This window comes from Protopterus annectens, chromosome 8.part0 (genome assembly GCF_019279795.1).
Source record: "Protopterus annectens isolate FY-2018-M chromosome 8.part0, PAN1.0, whole genome shotgun sequence".
NCBI classification, from domain to species: domain Eukaryota; kingdom Metazoa; phylum Chordata; order Ceratodontiformes; family Protopteridae; genus Protopterus; species Protopterus annectens.
The window spans coordinates 1,582,836,299-1,582,859,788 of record NC_056741.1 but is presented as its reverse complement, the minus strand read 5'-3'; the positions used below and the strand labels follow the sequence as shown (position 1 = coordinate 1,582,859,788).

General features: G+C 40.8%; 1 protein-coding gene across 1 annotated transcript in view; it reads left to right on the top strand.

Annotated features, from left to right (window-relative positions):
* Positions 1-23,490, top strand: part of LOC122809551 (urokinase plasminogen activator surface receptor-like) — a 481,166-nt gene that overhangs the window by 421,070 nt on the left and 36,606 nt on the right. Inside the window, exon 6 of the mRNA XM_044081133.1 lies at positions 21,715-21,846. Within this exon, the coding sequence (XP_043937068.1) occupies positions 21,715-21,846 (132 nt within the window). The remainder of the gene's footprint in view (positions 1-21,714; positions 21,847-23,490) is intronic.

Sequence of the window (23,490 nt, the reverse complement as noted above, 5' to 3'; positions counted from 1 at the left end):
ATTCAGCCCCTGACAACCCCACCTGTGTCTCACTATGACTACCATCACTGTCAGAGTCAACAGAGACACTGACATCAGGTTCTGAATGGGAGGGGCCATGATCACCATGTCCACCTGTGAGGGGATGACAACATATGTAAATTAATGCCTGCACTACAAGGTGTGCTGGTACACATGCACACACACACACACACACACACACACACACACACACACACACACACACACACACACACACACACACACACACACACACACATGCACACACACACACACACACACACACACACACACACACATACACACACACACACACACACACACACACACACACACACACACACACACACACACACACACACACACACACACACACATATACAGGTGAGGAGGCACAAAGGCATTACACAGACCTCACAATATCCAAATGGTGACATGCACAACACGCAGTCAGACCACAACATATGCACTCTGGAGAGGCCCTCAACATCATGCAGTGCAGCCATTTCCACTTAATGTTACCACTAATATACACCTCTGGGATACGTGAGTAGTGTTAGTCGGTGATGGGCCTTCACCTAGCACACACTGCACCCATGTACACATTATTGCTATTCACCTGTATAGCATAGTGGCAGCTCCTACAGAACATACCTCTCAACTGTACAGACTTTCGCAGAATGTCTACATGTCTTGCTCATATTTTTGGTCTGTTCCTCATAAATCCTGTGTTTGTCTGACACATTACTGGGATGATCTGGGGATTGATATCACTAATTAATGACATACATTTCAGTTTCAGGCTTCAAAGCCTGCAGTAAATGTATGTTAAAACAAATCTGGTTACTCTAACAACTTTCTAAGCTTACAGTAGAAATAATAAGTGTACACACCCCTGTTAACATGCCATGTTTTTGTGATATATAAAATGAGACCACAATAATTCATTCCAAAACCTTTCTCACCTTTAATGTGACCTATAATCTGTGCAAACCCATTGAAAAACAAACAAATCTGTTAGGGATAAAATATAGCAAATGAAATACGTACAATAGGCTGGATGCCTAAGTGTGCACACCCTTAAAATAATACTTTGTTGAAGCAAATTTTGATTTAATTACAGCATTCAGTCTTCTTGGGAAGGAGTCTATCAGCATGGCACATCTTGACTTGGCAATATTTGCCCCCTCTTCCTTGCTAAAACCCTCCAACTCTGTCAGATTGTTAGGGCATCTCTTGTGCATAGCCCTCTTTAGGTCACCCCACAGATATTTCTATTGGATTAAGGTCTGGGCTCTGACTGGGCTATTCCAAAACTTTGATTCTCTTCTGGTGAAGCCATTCATTTGTTGATTTGGATGTATGCTTCAGGTCATTGTCATGGTTGACTGGTAAAAGCCCTCTTCATCTTCAGTTTTCAGCAGACATCTGAAGGTTTTGGGCCAAAAGTGACTGGTATTTTGAACTGATCATAATTCCCTCCACCTTGACTAAAGCCCCAGTTCCAGCTTATGAACAGCAACCCCAATGCAGGACACTGCCACCACCATGCTTCACCATGGGGATGGTGTTTTTTTTTTGGTGATGTGAAGTGTTGTTTTTGTGCCAAACGTGCCTTTTGGAATTGTGGCCAAACAGTTCAACTTTGGTTTCATTACAACATAACACATTTTCCCACATGCTTTTGGGGGACTTGATGTATTGTTTTCACATTTTAGCCAGGCCTAGATGTTGTTCTGTGTGAGAAAAGGCTTCCATCTTTCAACCCTACCCCATAGGTCTGACATATGGAGAACACGGAAATTGTCGTCACATGTAGTACACAACCACTACCTGCAGCTCCTGCAGTGTTGCTGTAGGTCTCCTGGCAGCCTCCCTGACCAGTTTTTGTCTCGTCTTTTCATCAGATTTGGAGGGATGTTCAGTTCTTTGCAACATCACTGTTGTCCTTGTCCCATATTTACTCCCCTTTTTGATGATTGTCTTCACTGTGTTCCATGGTATATGCAATGCTGTGGAAATGTTTTTGTACCCTTCTCCTGGCTGATACCTTTCAACAATGGGATCCTTTTGATGCTTTGTAAGCTCTCTATGAACCATGGCTTTTTCTGTAGCAGGCAACTGAGTAAATGTCAGGGAAATCCTACTAGGACAGCTGACTGTTATTAGGTGTTAATCAGATTCACTTTAATTGATGGCAGGGGTTTACCCAAGAAGACTGAATGCTGTAATTAGATCAAAAGGTGCTTCAGCAAAGTATTACTTTAAAGCTCTGCACACTTATGCTTCCAGCTTCCTGTACATTACTTATTTTTCATATTGTTCCCCTAACAGATTTGTTTGTTTCTCAATTGAATTGTACAGGTTATAGATCACATTAAAGGTGGGGAGAGTTTTGAATTGATTTACTGTGGTCTCATTTTTGTATATCACAAAAACCTGACATTTTAACAGGGGTGTGTACACCTTTTCTAGCCACTGTATAAGAGTAATATTTAAAATATGTCCCTAGTTTTAGGCCTTTGTCCTCCCATTTTGTCAGTCTTTGTCCAGATTTCTTGCACTGACAAGTTGTGAGGTATGCTACAGATATGTTACATCTCCTGGAAATAGGCCCCTGTGATGACCACTGTGATGCAATGCAGTTAACCCCACTGCAAGTGAACATACACATGTCACAATATGGCTAAGAGTGACAGTTGTGTGCATGGTAAAATGCATGCCCTTAACATGCCTGGGGTATTGGTGAGCAACAACACAACAATTCCATACTCACCAGCTTCAGACTGCTGTCCCACATCCAGACCAGAGGGACCTATGTAGTTGTGGGAGAGAGGTATTGTCAGCAGACTCACATGTGCCATTGGTACAAGATGAATGCTGCTTTTCTGCACATGTACAGTACAAGCTCCGATACTACACAATTTGCTGTCCTTCACCATAGATGTTCACTTCTGTGCATTACAAAACTCCACCCACCACTGTGTTTTAACCTAATATATGCATATAGATACCCTACAGATGCCAGTATGGCTGCTACAGTAGTAGAGTGATGTCCACTGGGACATTACCTGCATGGTCCTTGCCTGTTGTCTGGGTGCCACCCACCTCCACAATGTGGGTGTCTTGACTCTGCTGCTGTTGTGTGGTGGGTGCCTCAAGTTTGGCAAGGTGGTCCTCCACAGGTGTAAGTGGAGCCTGCATAGCAGCACCCCCACCTGTGGCTGTGCGGTCCCTGGCCACAGCAGCAGCTCTTCAGTGGGCATGGAGGATGAGGTCAGTCGCACGATGCCTGACCTGTTCGTAAGTTAATGCATGCTGACCCACGTCATTTACCCTGTGGACAAGGTCATTCCACAGGGCGGTCCACTCCTGCCGATGCATTTGGCTATGGCCAAACATCACTCTATGGTGCTGGACTATGGTGTCAATGATTGCTGATGTCTCTGTTGCTGAGCATGGCAGCTGTCTGGCAATCTACATGTCACCTGGAAGACAAAAACAGGGAAACACATCACAGGACCTCATACATTGGTCAATGTTTTTTACAGAACCTGCACATCAACATTGACTTACACTTAGCCACCACTTATGACCACATCATACCCCTGTCATCTATCAGCACAGTATGAGCTTGCATTGCACTCCTGGTCCTGATGTGTCATGCTCCCCCCATGAGGGCCAGTAAACTGCATACTCCTCCATTCATCATTCACTTTTGTGTAGAGGGATAACAGTGGCCATCTTCCATGCAGATGGGATGTTGATGGTGCTCAGGCTTTGTTTGACTACAGTGTGCAATGGAGCTGGAAGCACATGCCTGAGTTCATGTAGGATGCAAACAGGGATGTTATCAGGTCCCATGGAGACTTAATTTTGTTACCTTTGAGTAGGAATTATGGACCTGCTCTGTGATGATGAGGGAAGGGGTGTGGGTGCTGTGCATATCCACCCGAACTGATGGAGGGACAGGGGATGATGTTTTCACTTAACCTGTCTGCAGCAGGTTGGCTATAGTTATGGCATGTGTGTATGTGGTGTGATTGTCCACCAGTACAGGGTGGGTTGGGTTGTTGCCTCTGAGATTGAAGACTTATGTGATGACGGCCTTGTGATTGGCCTTGGTGGATGTGTCCAATTTAAACTCATAGTTAGCCTTACCGTGATTCACCTGTGACCTTATATGCTTGTTCAGACAAAGGTGGACTTGCTTCCAAGTTGGTGCCTGCTCCTACTTGGCCCTGTACAGCCAATATAGTGACCTATCCTGTGGTTTGTGCATTGCTGCTGTCCACCAAAGGGGATTACTCTACCTTGGTGGAGGCGGGTTTTACGAGTCAGGTATTTCTGAGCTCATACAGCTATGTAGGTGTTTATATAACTGTTTGTATTTGGCATGGACATGAGATTATAACACAGTTGGACACTTCTCCAATTTCAACCTAATAATCATGCTTATTCTAGTACCCATTTTTGTGTCATGGCAATGCAACAACCAGTAGCTGTAGATATTTATGTCTGTTGGATGCACTGAAACTATGATTACACACATGTACAACATGTACAGCTTATTTACCTCATGTTTTGCATCTCATGTCTGTTGTTTTGAGGCTTCCAGCTACACCTACTCATACATACATGTGCACAGGTAATACCTGATATACTATTCTGTTCTGTGTCAGTATGGCATACTGTATTTACACACTTGCTACTCAGTCATACATCTCAACCTGTTAGAGCAGGACAACTGGACGATGGCACACATAAATGGGCAATGGCCCAAAATTAGTGACACCTTATTAATATTGTTGTAACACACTTAAATCAGTTGATATCACAGTAGGCTTTGCATTCACAGAAATACCCTGGAGGGTGTCCAACATTCATATATATGCTCTTATGTTCTGATGTCAGTCTTCACAGATTTGCCAATGATTTGCCAGACATAACACAACTCTATGAGGAAGGGACTACAAATATGAGGCACACATGTGGTCAGTGTGCAGAACACTGGACAGTTGAATGGTATGAGCTCAGTATATGACATGCAGTTCAACACAGACTTCTGCGACAATAGTTTACTATGCACATATCCTGTATAGGTCTCTTAGATTTGTAAGACAAACATGTGTATCATAGTTGTATTCACAAGTAACATATGGATATTTACGACATCCCAGTAGCTGGCCTAGCAGTGTCACAGTCAGTATCATTCAACAAAGACTCCAGTAGTAGTCATATGTAAGCCGTCCTTTCTTGGGGTGACTCAGGGGCCTGAGCTGTGATGTATGTCACTGCAGACAGAGCCAGATGCTATGGCCATAGGTGCTGTTCAGCAATATATCAGTATAACAAGTCTTGTTGAGACATATTTGTTTAACTTCTTATTTCCCATTATCGCATACACCCTAATGTATTCCATTATGTGCTTACTTGTTTGACATACCTTTTTTCCCCAAGTATTCCTGTATTCTGTTTCTATCTATCTTTCTCTGTCTGTCTACACATGTAGAGGTATAGACCTGTTTTGCATAGGCAGCAGCTTGCCTTTATTAGATAATGCCCATGAGCAGGTGATGGCCTGTGCACCAGTTGGTGTCCCCCACTAACTGCATGAAGAACAGCTGTGTTGTTATTCCAATAGCCAATGGCATGGGAGCACACTCCTTTAATTGAGTACTTCATGTTGGCATTGCCCTTTTTCCTTGTCTGTGAGGAGAACATCATGGAGGTATATGAACTACAACAACACAGAGGGTAGGTGGAAATGCCTCTTACAACAAGACATGTAGAGACAGCCCAATAAAATGGTGGAGAAGGTTCCAGACGTAGGGACAGAATGTAAGTATTGCTGTTATACAGTTGGAATAATGCTATATTAACAGGGTTTGTGTGCACTTGCATTATCTGTGTGATTTCAAGTCTGACAGTGTTATGTGGATGACATAACTGTCAACTGAAGGGGTATCCGCAGAATGGCCAGAGGTTTGACTCTTCTGTTTGGTCTGTTCCTCAGACAGTTTTCATCCTTGGCAAATCAGTAGGATACTATAGGGATTACAGTCAGTAAATGCTGACATCCATTTGTGTTTCTGACTTCATATCACTCAGATAAGATACGTTACAACAAACCCTGTTACACCAGCAACTGTCTCTGTTTATAACAGCAATATTTAAAATATGCCACTGTTTTTGGGTCTCTGTCCCCAATTATGTCAGGCTTTGTCCAGATGTCATGCACTAAAAGGTTGATAGGTATGGTATATCATTATTTAGTGCCTTCATTCCTGATATCATCCCAGTGATGTACCAGAATCCCAGACGTTATGAGGAAGAGGCCATATATATGGGGCCAAAGCCTGGACATTATGTGGGAATCTGTACAGTTGAGAGGTCTGTGTATGTCTGGCCATTGTTAACAGAGTGACAGGATTGTGTAGCAGTGTAGTGTGTAAATGTTAGTTGGGCTGTGTAGAGGGGGTAGATGTGAGTGTCATGGGTCCTTTTCTATCTGATTGCACATGCTGCTCCAGTTTCTGGTGGTCTATCAACTGTATATGTTTGTAGGGGCAGACTGAGACATGTCCCATACCACCTCAGGATTCCTACTACACTGTGACTTGGGGCAGTATATGTAGGCGTAGTGTGTGAGTGTCAGGCAGGATATATTTGCTCACACAGTCGTTATACTCTAGTGTTCAGTTGGCTTACTTGGTATGCCGCTGTGACTGTGGTGCAATTGCTTGTGGGTATGAACTTTCACACCGGTGTCTGTTTTTTACTACTGTTACATCCCTTTAGTGCCTGATATATTGGCAAGTGCATGTGTAATTCCCCATAGCTGATTTGGGGTAGTGTTGTGTCATTCTGACTGTAGTTTGGACGGTGGTTGGTGACATGCTTGGCAGCTCAGTGTAGTTTCCCTAATGTTGTGTTATGTCCACGTATTCATAGGATGTCCAGTTGTCTGTCTCATATCTTTGGTCTGGTCCCCATAACTGTTGTGTATTTCTGACAAATCAGTAGGATGATGTGCAGATTGAAGTCAATAACTAATGAGAAGCAATTGAGTCTCGGACTTGTGATAATTCAGACAATATATGTTAGAACAGATGGTGTTACTGCAGCAACTTTCTCAGCTTATCTACTCAAATATTTCAGATATGTCCCTATTTTCATGCCTTTGTCCCCCCACTTTATTAGTCTTGGTCCAGATTTGTTGAACTAAGGGGTTCTTAGCATACCTCTCACATGCCCGGATTGTCACAGAATGTCCATGTTTTTGGCTCATATTTTTGTTCAGTTCCACAAATTATTTGTATTTTTCTGGTAAATCACTGTGATGATCTGAGAATTTATGTCAGTAAATAATGGCATACATTTCAGTGTCAGACCTCATATCCTTCAGAAAAATGTATGCTGCAAAAAACCCTGTTACTCTAGCAACTTTCTAAGTTTATAAGAGCAATATTTAAAACGTGTCCCTATTTTTGGGCCATTATTCACCCAGTTTGACAATCTTTGTCCAGATTTCTTGCACTAAGAGGTTAAAAGGTATGACTGTAGTATGTTATATTATATATGTGTGTATGTGTATATTTACAAGACCTGACTGATTCCACAGAGTTTTTTCCCTACTGTTGAATGACTCTACTGCATGATATGTTTGAAAACGCATCAGAAATCCCTGCAGCTCAAATGGTGTAGTGGTATATTTCTCTGACTATAATTTATAGGCTCCTGGGTTTGAGACTTGGTATGGCTGAATATTTTGTTGCTGGGCAGAACAAGGGCTGATGGCAACAGAGTGATTAAGGCACTTTTAAGCAGTTGTAAGTGGGGTTGCGTGATTTTGTGTGAAGCTAAGCAATGCTAAGAGACGGTTAAGTCCTCTTAGTTTCGCTTAGCACCACTCACACCCACATTAATTTTAATTAAAGAAAAAAAAAGGGTGATAGGAAAGTGGTGAAATGGGTCAAGCAGGGGGTAAAATATTAGGAAAAGCAGCTAGGGATGTGCAGGATGGGAGTATGAAAGGACCATAGCTCTACATTTCTTCTGCAGCAACAGCTGTGAATAATGTGTAGTATTTGGAATTTACAGCCTCACACCCCACAGGGAGGGTTGTTGGTGACAGACATTTGTAGAATAATTTTGTGGGTAGATTGATTAATGTCACTGCACATGGGGGTGAAATATAGAGCTAGATATGGGGCAATGATGTTTTTGTGGGACAGATGCCCTTTTTTTAAGTTGAGAGTTGGATGTTGGAGAAGGGCTGTATGTATGTTTGGAGAGGATGGTTGGGTAGGATAGGTAGCATTTGCAGACAGACAAGGCACACAAGACAGCAGACAGGGGTGGTATATGACACATGAGGGGTAAACACCTTGGACAGGGAGGGTGGTTGAGAATCAGAGGCCCATGACCCCCCCAAATGGATACAGTGGGACTGAGGTCCACACTCATGGGCAGTCACCACTGTACCTTCATGGCCTCGAAGGTGGCTGTGCTGGGGGCTGGACAAGAGGGGTGGCCTGCCCATCGAGGTGCACCAGGTGGCCCTCCATCTGGAGCAGCTGCCCACCCAACTCAGAGCAGATGATGCTGCACACCATAACCCAGCATATTCTGTGGGTGACGGGCTCCTCTCTGCACTCGCTCAGGGGGGACAGACCCCATCCCCTGAGGTGGAGCAGGACCAGCAGAAGAGGATGTTCTGGGTTGGGTCCCAGATGTGCTGGGGCCCAGTGCCATGACCAGATGGGGTGGGACAGGCAGATCCTTTGGGATCTGCCTTCCCAAACATGCTATGGTCTTGTGGTTTTCCCAAATATATTGGTTAGTCATGAACAACACATTTCAAAATTAGTTAAAACAGTATGCATGGGTGTTTCCATTAAACCAAGCCAACAGATTTGAAACAGTTGCATAGCAAATAGAACACTTGCATAAATGGAATAACAGTAAGTATTTTAATAGCATGCAAGTTACATTGATGGCACCTGGCCACCAGTAATTGTATTTGAACAAGGTATGTTAATATGCAACCAATGAAATACGTGAACAATAACAGAACACGTCCCAACAATAAGTTTTGAGAACAACATACCCCTAGTATATGAACGATAATTATTGATGCAGATGATGGGTGGGGGGGAGAGAAAAATGCCCATCGACAACTGTATTGCTTCTGTTTTTCACAACAGTACTGCTCAATACTCTACAGGTCTGCCCTCACTTTACATCTACCTATGGCCTACAGCTTTTATGGCACATACATACCTGTTATACTGTCAACCTGTAATGGTATGGGGCGAACTGGGTAAACTGTGGCTAATTTACTGGAGGGGGCTTGTACAGGTCAGGGTTACATACTTGACAAAGAAGCGGTACCCTGCAATGATGTTATGTGAGTCTGTACTAGCATAGTTCACCTGGATTCCTATCTGTGTCCAAGGTGATTGGCAGCTGTGACCTCTAGCCATGACAGCATGGCACTTGAGAGATGTATTGGGAAGAGGGCATGGTTTATGTACCTATCCTGCTGTCATTTGCAGGCATGGGGTTGGACAATGGGACAGTTGTATATGGTGCATTGTTATACCCTTCAAACAGCTACTACAGACACTTCATTACCTGTAAGACCTGTGGAGAAAATATCTGTTGCCACTATCTAACTGTTTCTACAAATATTCAAGATTTCTTGAGTGTATATATGCACATATCTCAGTACCACTCCCTGGATTGGAACCATGTCTGGGTGCACTAAAATTACCTACAAGGCTATTTCTCATCACACTGAGCTACTGGGGAACTGCTTTCCCTTGTTTGACTTTCTGCCTAATACACTGTGGGTTAGACAGTCTGACCTTGTAATCTTGAGATTCATCCATGACAGATAGTGTACTGTGTAGTAATCCTTTGAAATTATAAAATCTGGAAAGCAAAGGTTAACACAAGGCACTGCAGCAGGGGACACACTATAATACATTTGACATTAGTATTCAGGGTTTGGATTTAAGTGCATATCATATGTCATATTTCATGTATATCTTGATTTATGGCTCTACAATCAACTGTTTTGCATACTAGCAGTTGATTCTCAGAACAACCTATGTTAATTCATGTTGTCAAAGCCATATTTTCTGTGCAGAACCTGTACACATTCCATTTCTACAACAACATACTGGAATAAACACAACAGTTGGTGGTTTAGGTTTTTATTGTACTTATATGACACAGTGCTCTATTACTGCATATGCTGTAGATGACTATTAGTCTGGCAAACTTTAATCATTAGACACAGAACACAGTAAACAATTTACTCATTTTTATTTATTTCACTATATACTGCAAGGTAGATCTGTATTCACTAGCCTGTTGGTGCAGCCTTGTCAGTCTGTCCACATGGGCTTCAGCATTGCTAGCCCTCTCCACTGTAGCTGTAGGGGGAGAAAGCAAACATTATGCATACCTGTCTGTCACATACTCAGGCTAGAATTTGGTACAGCTATATCTAGGATACTTACAAACTGCTGGAGCATAGTTGTCTCTAGCGTCTTGGATCCATTGGGCCAAGAGCACCCCCTTTCTGTCAGTTCAGGGATGCCAATGGCACTGGTGAGATTGTATGCCAGACATTCCCAGGCCTCCACTTTATACTGTGAGCCCTGGCACTTGCTCTACAGCAGTCTGTCATCATAGTTTGCTACAAAGAGCCCAGCCATGACTGTGGACTCCAAAATGCCCTGCATTGCACCTGAAAGCACAAGCCCTCACCAACACCTGACATAGTTCCTACTGTGAGCAAGCTACAACAGCTTTTGGCTGTATTCACACCTGCGCTGTTTAAATAAGGCTATATTCCTACCCTTTGCTGTCATTGGACCATTTTGAAAATGCTAAGCTCAGCTAAGCAGTACGCAAATCTACTAAGCTGGGTTGAACAGTTCTTAAAGGGGTAATTGTTGAGCATTGCTTAACAGTGCACAAATCCATTTAGCTGAGCTGACTGCTGCTTAGCATTCACGTTTAAGCAATGCTTATACTGACTAAGAATAGCTGAGCACTGCTAACCATTGCTCACTTTTCATTTTTAGACAATATCAGAATAATGACCTAATTAATCATTACTGACATCTTTGTAAGTGTATATGATTTACTTTACATGACGTCCCTCCATGGTTTGTGACTATACTGTATGGGACACTTACATATATATGGGTGATTCCACATGTTATATGCACTCACACTTCCAGTTTAGACCAGCTACACTACCCTGGTTGACAAATAACAATTACTACATAATTTAAAATAAATATAATAATTTAACACCTCTTCCCCATGTAAAAATAAAGTCCCTGTTTTGGTTCTTGAAATGTGAACACCTGCATACAAAGCCTGGACTCTAACTACTATGCTATCTCAGTATTAGGATTTTAGCTGTATATTTTTATTTATCCCCTATGGGATGTTTAAGCAATGCTGCGCAGAGGGCCATAACGTGCACACCTGCTCAGCTATGCTTAAACATACCTTAGAATGGAAAAAAAATCATAAATACACTTTATTTACATGTATCTGTACTCCTTGTCAGTCACAGTAAGGGAAATTGTAAAGGAACACACAGGGACAGATTTTAATTATGGCTCTTACAAACTTAGAAAGTGTGACTGTGGTTTTCTAGCAAATGATTTGCAAATCACTTGGGGTTTAAGTCAAAACATATTGACAGGCATTTGTGTTTCAGACTTCATACCCTTCAGGAAATCCATGCTAATGTAATCCTTTTATTCTATCAGCTTTCCGTACAGCACTTTGACAATCCAGGGTGTGTGTGTGACAGACCCTGTCACACACACCCTGCATTAATTTCTTGCTTCTCTATCTATTTCAGTGTCCACAGATACAGAATTTACTAATTTTATTTGATTTCAGTGTCCATGGACATTGAAATGCATTTAAAAAGTGCCATATTGCACTTTCTGAGTGCAGGGGACATGTTAGATGTGCGTGCACTACTTAAACATCCCCCCTGCACTCAGTAGTGTTCATGTCTGTTTAGCCTTAGCAGCAGTGTACCTTCATGAATACGTAAGGTGCACAGCTGTTAAAGCTAAGGGGAAACAGACACAGTTCACTCCGTGCAATATTCCTGCACAGAGTTTGTTGAGTCCTGGCTTATGTATTTATTTATGAAGTCAATAATGATACGTTCTATTGCCTTACAGATGAGGCTGGTCAGGATTATGGGTCTGTAATTCCCTGAGTCTATTGCTAGGCCATCTTTGTAGAGGGAATAACTGTAGCTGTTCTCCATTCCACAGGAACAAAGCCTGTGGTTAGGCTATGATTGAAAAGGGTAATTAGTGGTGATGCCAGTTCATGTTTTAGCCTGTTTAGACGACAGTCTGGGATGTCATCTGGTCCCATACAGGCAATGTTCTTTGCCCTGGACAGGACTTTGTGGATTTGCTCCTCAGATATGTAAGTTTGGGGGAGGGTTTATTGTAAGTCAGGAGGGGATGAGAGAGTGAAATGTTTGCCAAACCAATCTGCTAGCAGGTTCACTATCTCTTTTGGGTCAGTTTGTGTGATACCGTTGGCCACCAGTTCTGCACATGCTTGGGTCCTACCCTTTAGGTTATGTACATAACTGTAAAATACCTTATGGTTATCATTGGCAGTGCTTGCTAGGTTTCTCTGAAAGGAGCTCTTTAAGGATTTGACAAGTTGTCTTATTTGCCTTTTAAGGCTGAGGAGGGTGCTTTTCCATTCTTGGGTCCTTTTCTTTATTTTCTTGGACAGCAACTTTTTGCATTTATTGTAGAATTTGTTGGTGCTGGAAGTCCACCATGGCAGCTTGATTTTACTTGAGGCTCTGGCTTTGATTCTGTCTCATACAGCCAAGTTTATACACTTGTCCAGGTACTTGCACAGGGTTAGTGTAAGCTTCAGCATATTTACCAATTTCAGCTTGGGGTAGGCTTGGAATGCATTTATACCTTCACCTAGGAGGGTATAGTTTGCCATGGTGAAGTTTTTTATTCTGATTTTCCCCTTTGTGAGTTCTGGTGTTAGTGTCAGTTCAAAGGTGAATGATTTTTGGTCAGTTTTAACTAATGAGGGTCCAACAGTTGCAGCAGTGCACCCATATGATATGTTGGTGAGGACCAGATCTAGAATATTTGTTCCTCTTGTTGGGGTATGGAAATTTTCTCCAGGGCATTTGAATTCACAAAGTCAAGGAACCTTTGTGTTAGTGAGTTTGGGCTAGAGTAGGTTTCACAGTTGATGGTGGGATAATTGAAATCCCCCATCACCAGTATGTTCTGTAAAATCTGGATTGTCTTCACTTTGGTTAAGTAGGCTTTATGGATGTTGTGACCCATAGAGTGGGATCTATAACTTGCTAGAACTTGAATGGGGGGGGGGTCTTACCCACTGTAACCTGGACTTGGATTAACTCCATGGAGTTGTCCAGTCTAACTAGAAGTGAGGTGAATTTATTTCTGATATAGACTGAAACACCACCTCCTTTGGTTTTCACACATTCATTTTGCAATCTAAAGGTGTGGAAGACATTGTAGCTTGCAGGGCTGGGGCACTTTCTGAGGCCTTAAACCATGTTTCTGTGACTGCACAGACATCTACATCTTCTATCGATAGAAGTTATTCAAGGGAGTGCAGTTTTTGGTTTAAGCTACTAGCATTTAGTATCAGGATCCTTATTTTGTTCTGACTGCAGTAGCATTGTTGCCTCACAGCAAGAGGTTCTTCTGTTCGATTCTCGGCTGGAGCACCTTCTGTGTGGAGTCTGCATGTCCTCCCCGCAGTCAAGTGGTGTTCAAAAGACATGCGTAGAATGGCCATGCCTTCATTGAAGGTTGGGCATTGAGCTGGCACCTCGGCACCCGTAAAAAAATTTACTGCCAATCATTAGTGGACCGGAGTTCCGCTGTGGCGACCCCTAACCAGAAAAAGCTGAAAGAACAACAACATCCTTATTTTGTTCTGACTGGTTAATTTCACCTCAGTAATGTTGTTTTTGAAACCTTGCCTAAAAAAGGCACTATGGGGAGGCAAGAGCCTTTGCCAGCAGCTGAAAGCCTAGGGGTGCCAGGTGCAAACTGTCTCTGGCAAAGCAGGAGGTTTGTCGACCATGACTTCCCAGGCAGACAGGAACTGGATTGCTTTGGAATAACACCATAAGCTAAGTCAATTATTGAAATCAATCATTTTTTGTTTATACTTTGGCAATATTCTAGGTGAGAGTAGTATGCTGCTCAAGGCTAGGGACAAACCTGCCTGGGACACATACTCAGAGAGCTTGACCATGTCTCTCTCTTCATATAGTCCAGTGAGATACATCTCAGGTCATTCACACCAACAAGAACTATGACAGAGCCATAATGGTACTTGTTGCTGAAAAACCTGAGTGCATGCATGATTTGACAAATCCTGGCACCAGACAGGCACCTGACTGTGACATTCTACTTGTCCAACTTGGTGAGTGGGACATCTGTGTGTCTCACTATTGAGTTTCCAATGACAAGAAAACTTGTTTTATGACTGTTATGCTTTATAGGCTTGGTGGGTAAGACACTAGTGTTGCTATGTGTCATGGGTGCTGTGGACACTGTGTTAGCTGTAGCAGACTTGTGTTTTGGAGGTTTCTGGTGTTTTAGTAAGTTTTTCAAGAGAGCTTTTGTATATGTGGATTTACATATTTGATGCATACTATGTGTATGAGTACTGGTACTATGTGACTATGTAGTGGTGGGTGAGTTGACAAGCTTATCTGTAAAACTGTTTTGAGTGAGAGAGAGGATGGATTCTAGATTCTTGGCGTAAACACATCTCTTGCACTCTGTACTAGACTGTGTTATTAGAAGAGGGTTGTCTGTGTATATGAGGCAATTGCTACACTACCTCAAGAGACCCAAGTCAACAAGGTTGGCAGGAGAAACAAGGGTAGTCCAAATGTCTATAATGCTAGGTTGAAGACTATTGTCAGTAGGGGTGGCTGTTCAGATGCGATCATAGAAGAGCTCGGCGAATGGATATTTCTGCCTGGGTTTTAAGGGAAAATTTGTTGAATTTAACTGTCTGGCTTTGGCGCAGAATTGCGGAGTAGTGCTCAGTGCTGTGTGACACACAAACAAGCAGAAACTTGCTGAGATGCACGGCCTAAATACCAAATGCTAAAACTTGAAAATAAAGTCTAACAAAATTCAAAAAGACCAATGAGGATGCTTATTCCAAGCCCTAGACCAGCCTCCCCTTACCAGTCACGTGCCAATCAAATACAATTCTCTCGCAAAGGTGCAGATAGCCCCCTTCCAATCCAAGATCGCCTAGAAAACGTGCTCAGAAAAAACAAACCACTACAAACAGTTCCAGAAGCAGCAGGCCTGGATCTGGACTGTGCTACAGCTACTAGCTACCTTAGTTTCAGCAGGAAACACTAGAGAATGTTTAGCACAGCAGAACAATAGCAGCGAGACACTGAAAAAATGTTTAAAATAGCAGAAAATCAGCCAGGAGGCAATAAAGAATGATTTAAACAGTTAACAGATCAGTTAATTATGTACCGCTTGGTGGGAAAAACCAAGCAAGCAGAACAGATAGCGTTAAACAGTGAAAAAATACCAGTAAATACTTAACAAACAGTGGAAGCAACAAAAATTTTTGCTAAACAATGAAAGCAGCAATAAAATTCGATTTTACAGGCACAGTGTAGCAGGCAATTACAGAATAACAGTGTAGTTTAGTACACAGTAAATAAATACAGTATAAAAGTAGGCAGCAGGCAAATAAAAGTGCAGCAAATAGTATAACTAAGCAAAAAAACAGACAACTTATGTATTTTTGGAAACCCAGAAGCCTCTAGTCATCTGGTATCTCAACTCAGAGTTGTGCTGGTAGACCACTTCAGTTCAGCTCGGTATAAACAAACAGAAACCTGCTCAGATGCAGGGCCTAAATACCAGAAGCTAAAACATGAAAAAAACTCTAACAAAATTCAAAAGGACCAATGAGGATGCTTATTACAAGCCCTAGACCGGCCTCCCTTGACCAGTCAAGTGCCAATCAAACACAATTCTCTCACAAAAGTGCAGATACACCCCTTTCAATGCAAGATGACCTAGTTTGCCATTATCCTCTAGCTTTATTGACATTATCTATATATGTTACAATTGCAGTGTTAGTACTGTGGGAAGGACGGAAGCCATGTTGTGTAGGGGACAGCAGGTCTTCCTGCAGGAGATAGTCCAGCAATTGTTTTTGCATACATTTTTCAAGTATTTTGGAGAGGTGGGGATAAGATTGTTACAGATCTAAAGTTAGTAATGCCTGTTGAATTTTCTCCTTTGTGCAGAGGGACAATGTATGATATTTTCCAGAAGGAGGGAATGTGGGATGCCTGGACTGACCCATTTATAAGGATTGAATCAGGTTAGGCAATGATATTGGCTGCTGTTTTAAGGTATTCACTTCAAAGGTCATCAGCTGAAGTAGAGCATGGTTTAAGTTTGTCTAAGAATAGTTTTACACAGGATGTGGGCACAGGTTTGAAAGTGAAAATGGATGTGGTGATACATGGCTGTTGGGCATGGTTAGGATTAGATGCCAGGGAATCCTTGGTTATAGATGCTATACTGTCTACAAAATCAGAGTTGAATTGTATTGTGGTTTCAAGGGATGAGTTATTGGGAGAGGGACTAGGATTGAATTTATGGACAGGATACAAGATTTCTTTAATGGCAGTCTAGAATTTTTTAGGGTTGCATTTACTATTATTCTAAATGTTAATATAGTATATATTTTTGACTTTATTAATTTGCTTTTTAGTAATATTTCGAAGCATTCTGAAGTTTTCAAGATATTGTGATGTACTGTACTTTTGCAATTCTTTTCATCCTTTTTCTCTATCCTGCATTAGCATTCTGCACTTTTTAGATAACCAGATTGCATTATTTGTTTTTAGTCTCTTCCTTATAGGAGGTGCAATGTTACTTAGGATTTTCAGAAAAATCGTACTGAATTCATTTACAGTATCATCTAAGGTGAGGATTTTTAGGAAGTTCCAGTTAATAGGTGATATATTAGTGATGAACATTTCTGGGTTAAACTTGGAAAGGTTGCATATTGTTTTATAAAATTTTATAAACATGCTGTTTAAATGGATGTGTGAGATGTCTGGTTGTATAGCTTGGGAGATGATCACTGAGATAGTCAGACATTGTACCAGAGATGATGTACTTGCTATAGTCTGATACTAAGATCTAGTCTAATAGGGAATTTGATGTCTTGCTATCATCTGTGTGGCTATTAATTAGTTGTGTGAAAACATAATTTCATGCTAGATGTAGGTAAGCTAGAGTTTACATCCAAAAATTGACTTTCACATCACCTAGTAATATTGTTTCTAGTGGAATTGTTATGGATATCCACTTTAGGATATCTTCCAGTATAGGCTGTATTGTTACCAGGAAGCTTAGTCAAGGGGAGGTCATGTCTGCTAAATTTGGTCGAGTTCTTTGAGACAATCACCAAAGTCACGGATGAGGGGAAGACGGTGCCCACCGCCTACCTTGACCTGGCCAAAGCCTTTGACAATATTCCCCACTCGGGTATAATAGATAAACTCTCTCAGCTAGGCATCAATCCATATGTTACTAGATGGGTAGCAAACTGGCACACTGATAAAACCCACGTAGTCAAAATAGGGGAAGCCACCTCAAGCAGTAGACCCATAACAAGTGGCATACCCCAGGGTTCGTCTTGGGGCCTCTGTTATTTGGTATTTACTTTTCTGAGCTGCAGGCCAAAACCAGTGGGCTATGGCTGACCAAGTTTGCAGATGACTGCAAGCTGGGTGCTGTCATCAATTCCCCTAGTGTTGTGGACATCCTCCAAGAGGGTCTCACTCAGACAAATGACTGGTGCCAGAAACACAACCTCAAGCTGAATACCAAAAAATGCATCATCATCCCCTTTGGGGAGAGTCCCCACAAATTATCACATTAATGACAATGTCTTAAGCACTCAATCAATCGTGAGGGATTTGGGCACCCAGGTTGATAGCAGCCTGAATTTTGACCACCATGTTGCTTCCATGGTATGGAAAGCCTTCTACATGGCCCACCTCATAAGTAACGGTATTTCATCCAGGGACAAGGAGGTCATAACATCCCTGTATTCTTCCCTTATAAGTCCCATTATTTAATGCAATGCACCTTTCTGCATGTACCTCGCAAAGCACATGCAACAGCTGGAGAAACCACAGAGGTTGCTCACCAGGAGAATCCAGGCCCGCAAACATCTACCATACACAAATAGGCTAAACCCTCTACTCAGTTTCATACAGACTCCTCATAGGTGACCTCTGTCTGGCATACAAGATAATCATAGACCCTGCCTTGATGGGACTGCTGCATATCCGCAAGTCAAGCTTCACTCGAATAACCGGCACATGCAACCTCAGCCTGATCTGTGAAATCAACAAGACTTGTTGGCAGGACAGATTTGTGTCCCAGAGACTCTCTCATCTATGGAATAGACATATCAAGCAGAGTACCTCTTTAACCCTTTTTAAGCGTAACTTGGATAACTGGATTGGAAACAGAAAATATATCCCTGGGATTCCACCCATGTCCCTGCTGGACAGGGGCATTGGGTGTTGATTTGTCAAAACATAGGCTAAACTCTTGCCTAGGCATATAAGGGCCTCAGGGCCAATAGCCTAGTAACTTCCTATGATTCTATGATCCTATGATATAAATAACAGTAATATATATTTATTTATAATTCTTTAATTTCCGGAAACTAATAAGAAGCTCTGCTGAATTGAGTTTTGGTATTGGTTTGTTGTAGGGGGGAAATGTGGTAGTTATTGGTAAATAGTGAAGCAATACCTCCATCTCTCCTCTTTATAAGGTCATTAAGGATGATATTATAGCTGTGAGGTGTAATTTTGGAATAGTTTATGTTGGGTTTAAGCCAAGTTTCAGTTACAGCAAGAATATCAACCTTATGTTTGATAATCCAGGTGCTTAGTTGTTCAGCAATTTTATTTCTTATGCTTCTAACATTTATGGTAGCAAAAGTTAGATTACATGGATTGGGGGTTGACCATTGTAGGGTTAGGAGTAGTATGCGGAAGAGAATTACCTTGGTGTTTATTGTGATATGCAGGGCCAGCCTAGAAGGATTTTCATGTATTTTGGAACTATTAACACTTGTTTTTTGTTTTGGTTTAAGTGGTTTGAGTTGAAATAGACTTAATCAGTCTGCATTTGGAGTAAAGGTGACATCATTAAATAGGTTTGGTGTGATGTATGGAGAGCATAGGGAGGAAGTATTAATAGATGGTTGGGACAGGATTGGAGATAAGTTAAGCATTATTACAGAGTCATGGTGGGATGTGAGATGGCCCAGTAGCAGGAGAAGAGTAGCGGATAAGCTGAGGAGTAACATGATTAAGTAAGGGATATTTATGTTATAGTTGGCAGGTAGTGGGGAAGTAGGGATCAAGAAAGAAAAGGTAGTAGTAGGATAGAAGGATATTTAGTAGTGGTGGAGTCTGAAAGCTTATAGAAGCTAGGTAGGAAAGAAGTATTTTCTATGAAAGAAAAGAGTTGGGTTGCCTTTTGTGTCTTCTCTGAAATGTAGGGAATGGGGGTGGGGGGGTTAAAAGGCTAGAAATTAAGAATGTAGGTAAAATAGGAAGACATGAGATTTTATTTGGGAAAAGTAGAATATAAAATGTAGCATATATAGGCACTTATTATATGGTTTGGATCCTGCTTCCTAATCTGTAAATATTAGTAAATGGATGCAACAAGGAACTTCACCTGTAGTATTTATAGACAGAAATGGGACAAAGAGGAGGTACAGAGCAAATAATAAAGATATGCTATTATATCCCCATGGGGCACAGGATATAATACTGTGATTACCCTTCTTGTAGCCGAAGTAGCAAATGAGAACACACTGCCCTGATGTCTACTGATGCTTCTGTACCATAAACAACACTCATATAAAACTTGCAGAACCCAGAAATGGCATTTAACTGACCACACACAGAGCAGCTATCCCTGCAAAAATAGAAGAAAAAAGAATATTCATAATGAAGACGACATTTCTATGTGTTGGCGAAATGTTAAAACTAATACAAACTGTCAGACTCAATGAGATTCTCACAGTTATTGTCTTTTAACAATTGATTTTTCCACATTGATAATTAAAAAATCAAATAGGCTAGACTTTGTGTTACGCGAGTAAGAGTACTGTTTAGATATTTTCAATAAGACACAAAAGAAAAAAGAAATTAAGTACTATACAGTATGTTATAAAACAGAAGAACCTTACAACATAAGGATTTAGATTTTTCAGCTTATGTATTCTTCTTCCATACTTGAGTCTACTGAAGATGACAGAAGATTTTACCTTCAGCTAAAAGACTAACCATTTTAAAATACTTATTTCATTTGTCCCTCACAGCTGATGGATATGTAATAAAGTGGACAAATGTTTGAGCCTCTGTTTGTTTGAAGACATTCTATCATACTTTGTGCAAATATTTAATGTATATGCTGTTAACATTTACTTTTCACTAGACTGTATTTTGATGCATTGTTACTTTAGATATTTTACTGTTTTTAATGGCTTGCTTATATGTCTTATGGCCCATGACCCAAGCTCTATCAATTATGCACATTATATCTTGTAGATAAACAACATAAAATAATTTATATATATATATATATATATATATATATATATATATATATATATATATGTGTGTATATATATATATATATATATATATATATATATATATATATATATATATATATATATATATATATACATACACACAGACATATATATATATATATATATATATTTTTTTTTTTTTTTTGACAATGTACTTGTGCTCCTTCAGCCAAACAAAAATATTATTGTTCAAACACATATTCTTCAAATGCTGCTGCTAACATGACTGTATGAACGCAGGACTTAACACAGGTTGAAAGTCTGGGAGTTCAAGACATGTATACTGATGCATATGAACTGCCCTGAAATTTGGAGAAGCCACTGTGAACTTTAGAGTGGGGGGCTGTGCCCCCCTGTGTGTCACACGTATAAATATTCAGAAAATATATCTGTGGCAGTGTTGTATAACTGCTCCTATCTAGGGACACACACACAAACATACACATGCACATACACTCACACACCTGCTGATAGTAATGGAAGCACGATAGATGGTGTCTGTTTTGCCTTTGTTTCACATCAAGGTCAGCATCAAAGTGATTGGTAGTAATGACCACAGGGGTGATGGGAGAGTAGCCTTGCCGGTGGTTCTGGTACTATGAGCATGGCCTTACCAATTGGTCACAGAAAAACACCTCTTTCTGGAGTTAGACATTTCTTAGTACTGGCACTGATGGGAGTGTCTTGTGTCAAGAAATAATCTAACAGTGACAAACTAGATATTGGTTGAACTGTTGGATACCACACAATTGTACTTATTTATCTCTCTCTCTCTCTCTCTCTATATATATATATATATATATATATATATATATATATATATATATATATATTGCTAAAACTAATGTCTTAATCATTTCTTTCCATTGTTATAAGAGACTGCACAGAATGGATATTTACAAAGCTATATTCTGTTCTTGTATTTAGCATCATTACCAACTAATATTAATGGCATCAGATGCTACAGCTGTTATGAAACGGGAAAGAACGAATGCTCTGCTAATAACAAAAGCCAGGTGAACTGCACAGGTGGTCTGTATCGCTGCATGGAGGTTTTAGGTAAGGACACAATATTACTTAAAATATAATTCAAGTTAGGGAATAAGAAGTGCACTGTGTTTTATGTACTGTGTATGTTTCCTCTAGCTTGGGAGATCCACTGACACTTTTCTTTTTCTCAGGTGACAGGTGAGCATTAGGAAGTTAAGTGATTTGCTAGTCGTCATACAGTATAGAAAAGGCAGCTGATGCAACTCATCCCAAAATACAGTTTCAGAAGTCAAAATTAGCTACTGTGTCACACAGTGCCACCTAAACACCTTCACATGGTGCTGCTGTAATTTGTCAGTTTTCTAATTTGGTTTGTCACAGACAAGGTGTGGGTGGAACATAAAATAGCAATCAGCAGTCCTCCAGAACTGAGCTGCTGTTACCTTACTTGACCTGGGTAAATTGTTAGGTAATTCTGCTGTTTTGTTTTGAAGTTTTAACTTAGAAACAGCTCACATACATCTTTGGATATGATGAGGATGGGAGGGAGTGTCTTTAAACACCATCAGAACTGCTGTTTATCTGTTTCACTGCTTTACTACCTTAACAGAATCTTGAGCTATTTCTGTACAAATTTATGGTGCTACGGTGCTATGGTACTATGGTGCTATGGTGCTATGGTGCTATGATACTATGTTGCTATGGTGCTGTGGTGCTATGGTGCTATAGCTGACTATGAGCTTGGTTTGTTTGGTTGTAAGACAGGCATACAGAAAAATGGCAGTGTAATAACATTTCATAAGACTTTGATAACATTACAGATTTTAAAGTCATATGTACCTTGTAATTTACTTTGTGGATGCCATTTTCACCTTACCTTTGGCTTATTTCAGTCTACTGCTGGCTATTAAATAACAAAATTGTGTACTGCAATGGAATGACTTTCTATTCCTTGGTTGAGAAATGTTATTTTTTTAAGCATTCTATTTACTGAGCCTGGAGTGTTTTATGTTATACCCTTTCAAATGATGACTGATAGCTGACAACAGCAAATTAAAGCAGAAAGAACTGGAATGCCTGCGGAGGATTCATTAATGTAGTATGTAGTGCATAAGGCTATTACGCATGAAAAAAATACCAAGAAGAGATCAAATGGACAGCAAGGCATGTGTACAGAAATGAGATGGTACCGAACACTAAGCATGCAACTAGTTTTACAGCAAGAACAGCAGTCCTAGCTCTGTAATGCCAAGAATGTATATGAAAGTTGTCATTTGAAACTGCATTATAACACTGTTACAAAGGTACACACAAGATAATGGCCACTCTGCTGCTGTAGAACAATAGTTACCAAAGCCCTCCATCAACAGTTAGTTAGTATTTTGTATACAAGTCTTCTGTCCAACAAATGCAGCTTCACAGACACACAAAAAATAAATAAACAGATGCATAAATATGTGTGTGCGTATATGTGTATACCTACACACACACACATATATAAACATTTTTGTGTTTATATATCTACAAACACACGTACACACTCACATACCCATCAGTGTACTACATGTAACACTCATCAGGTTATTTCTTATCACCTTTAAATTGTTCGGATGGTTGCTGTAATACTGTACCGATATCTGGACAGCCCAATGGATGCCTGTAACATATCAGAACTGTGAAGTTTTGTGACATCAGTCACAGAGAGTGAAGCTA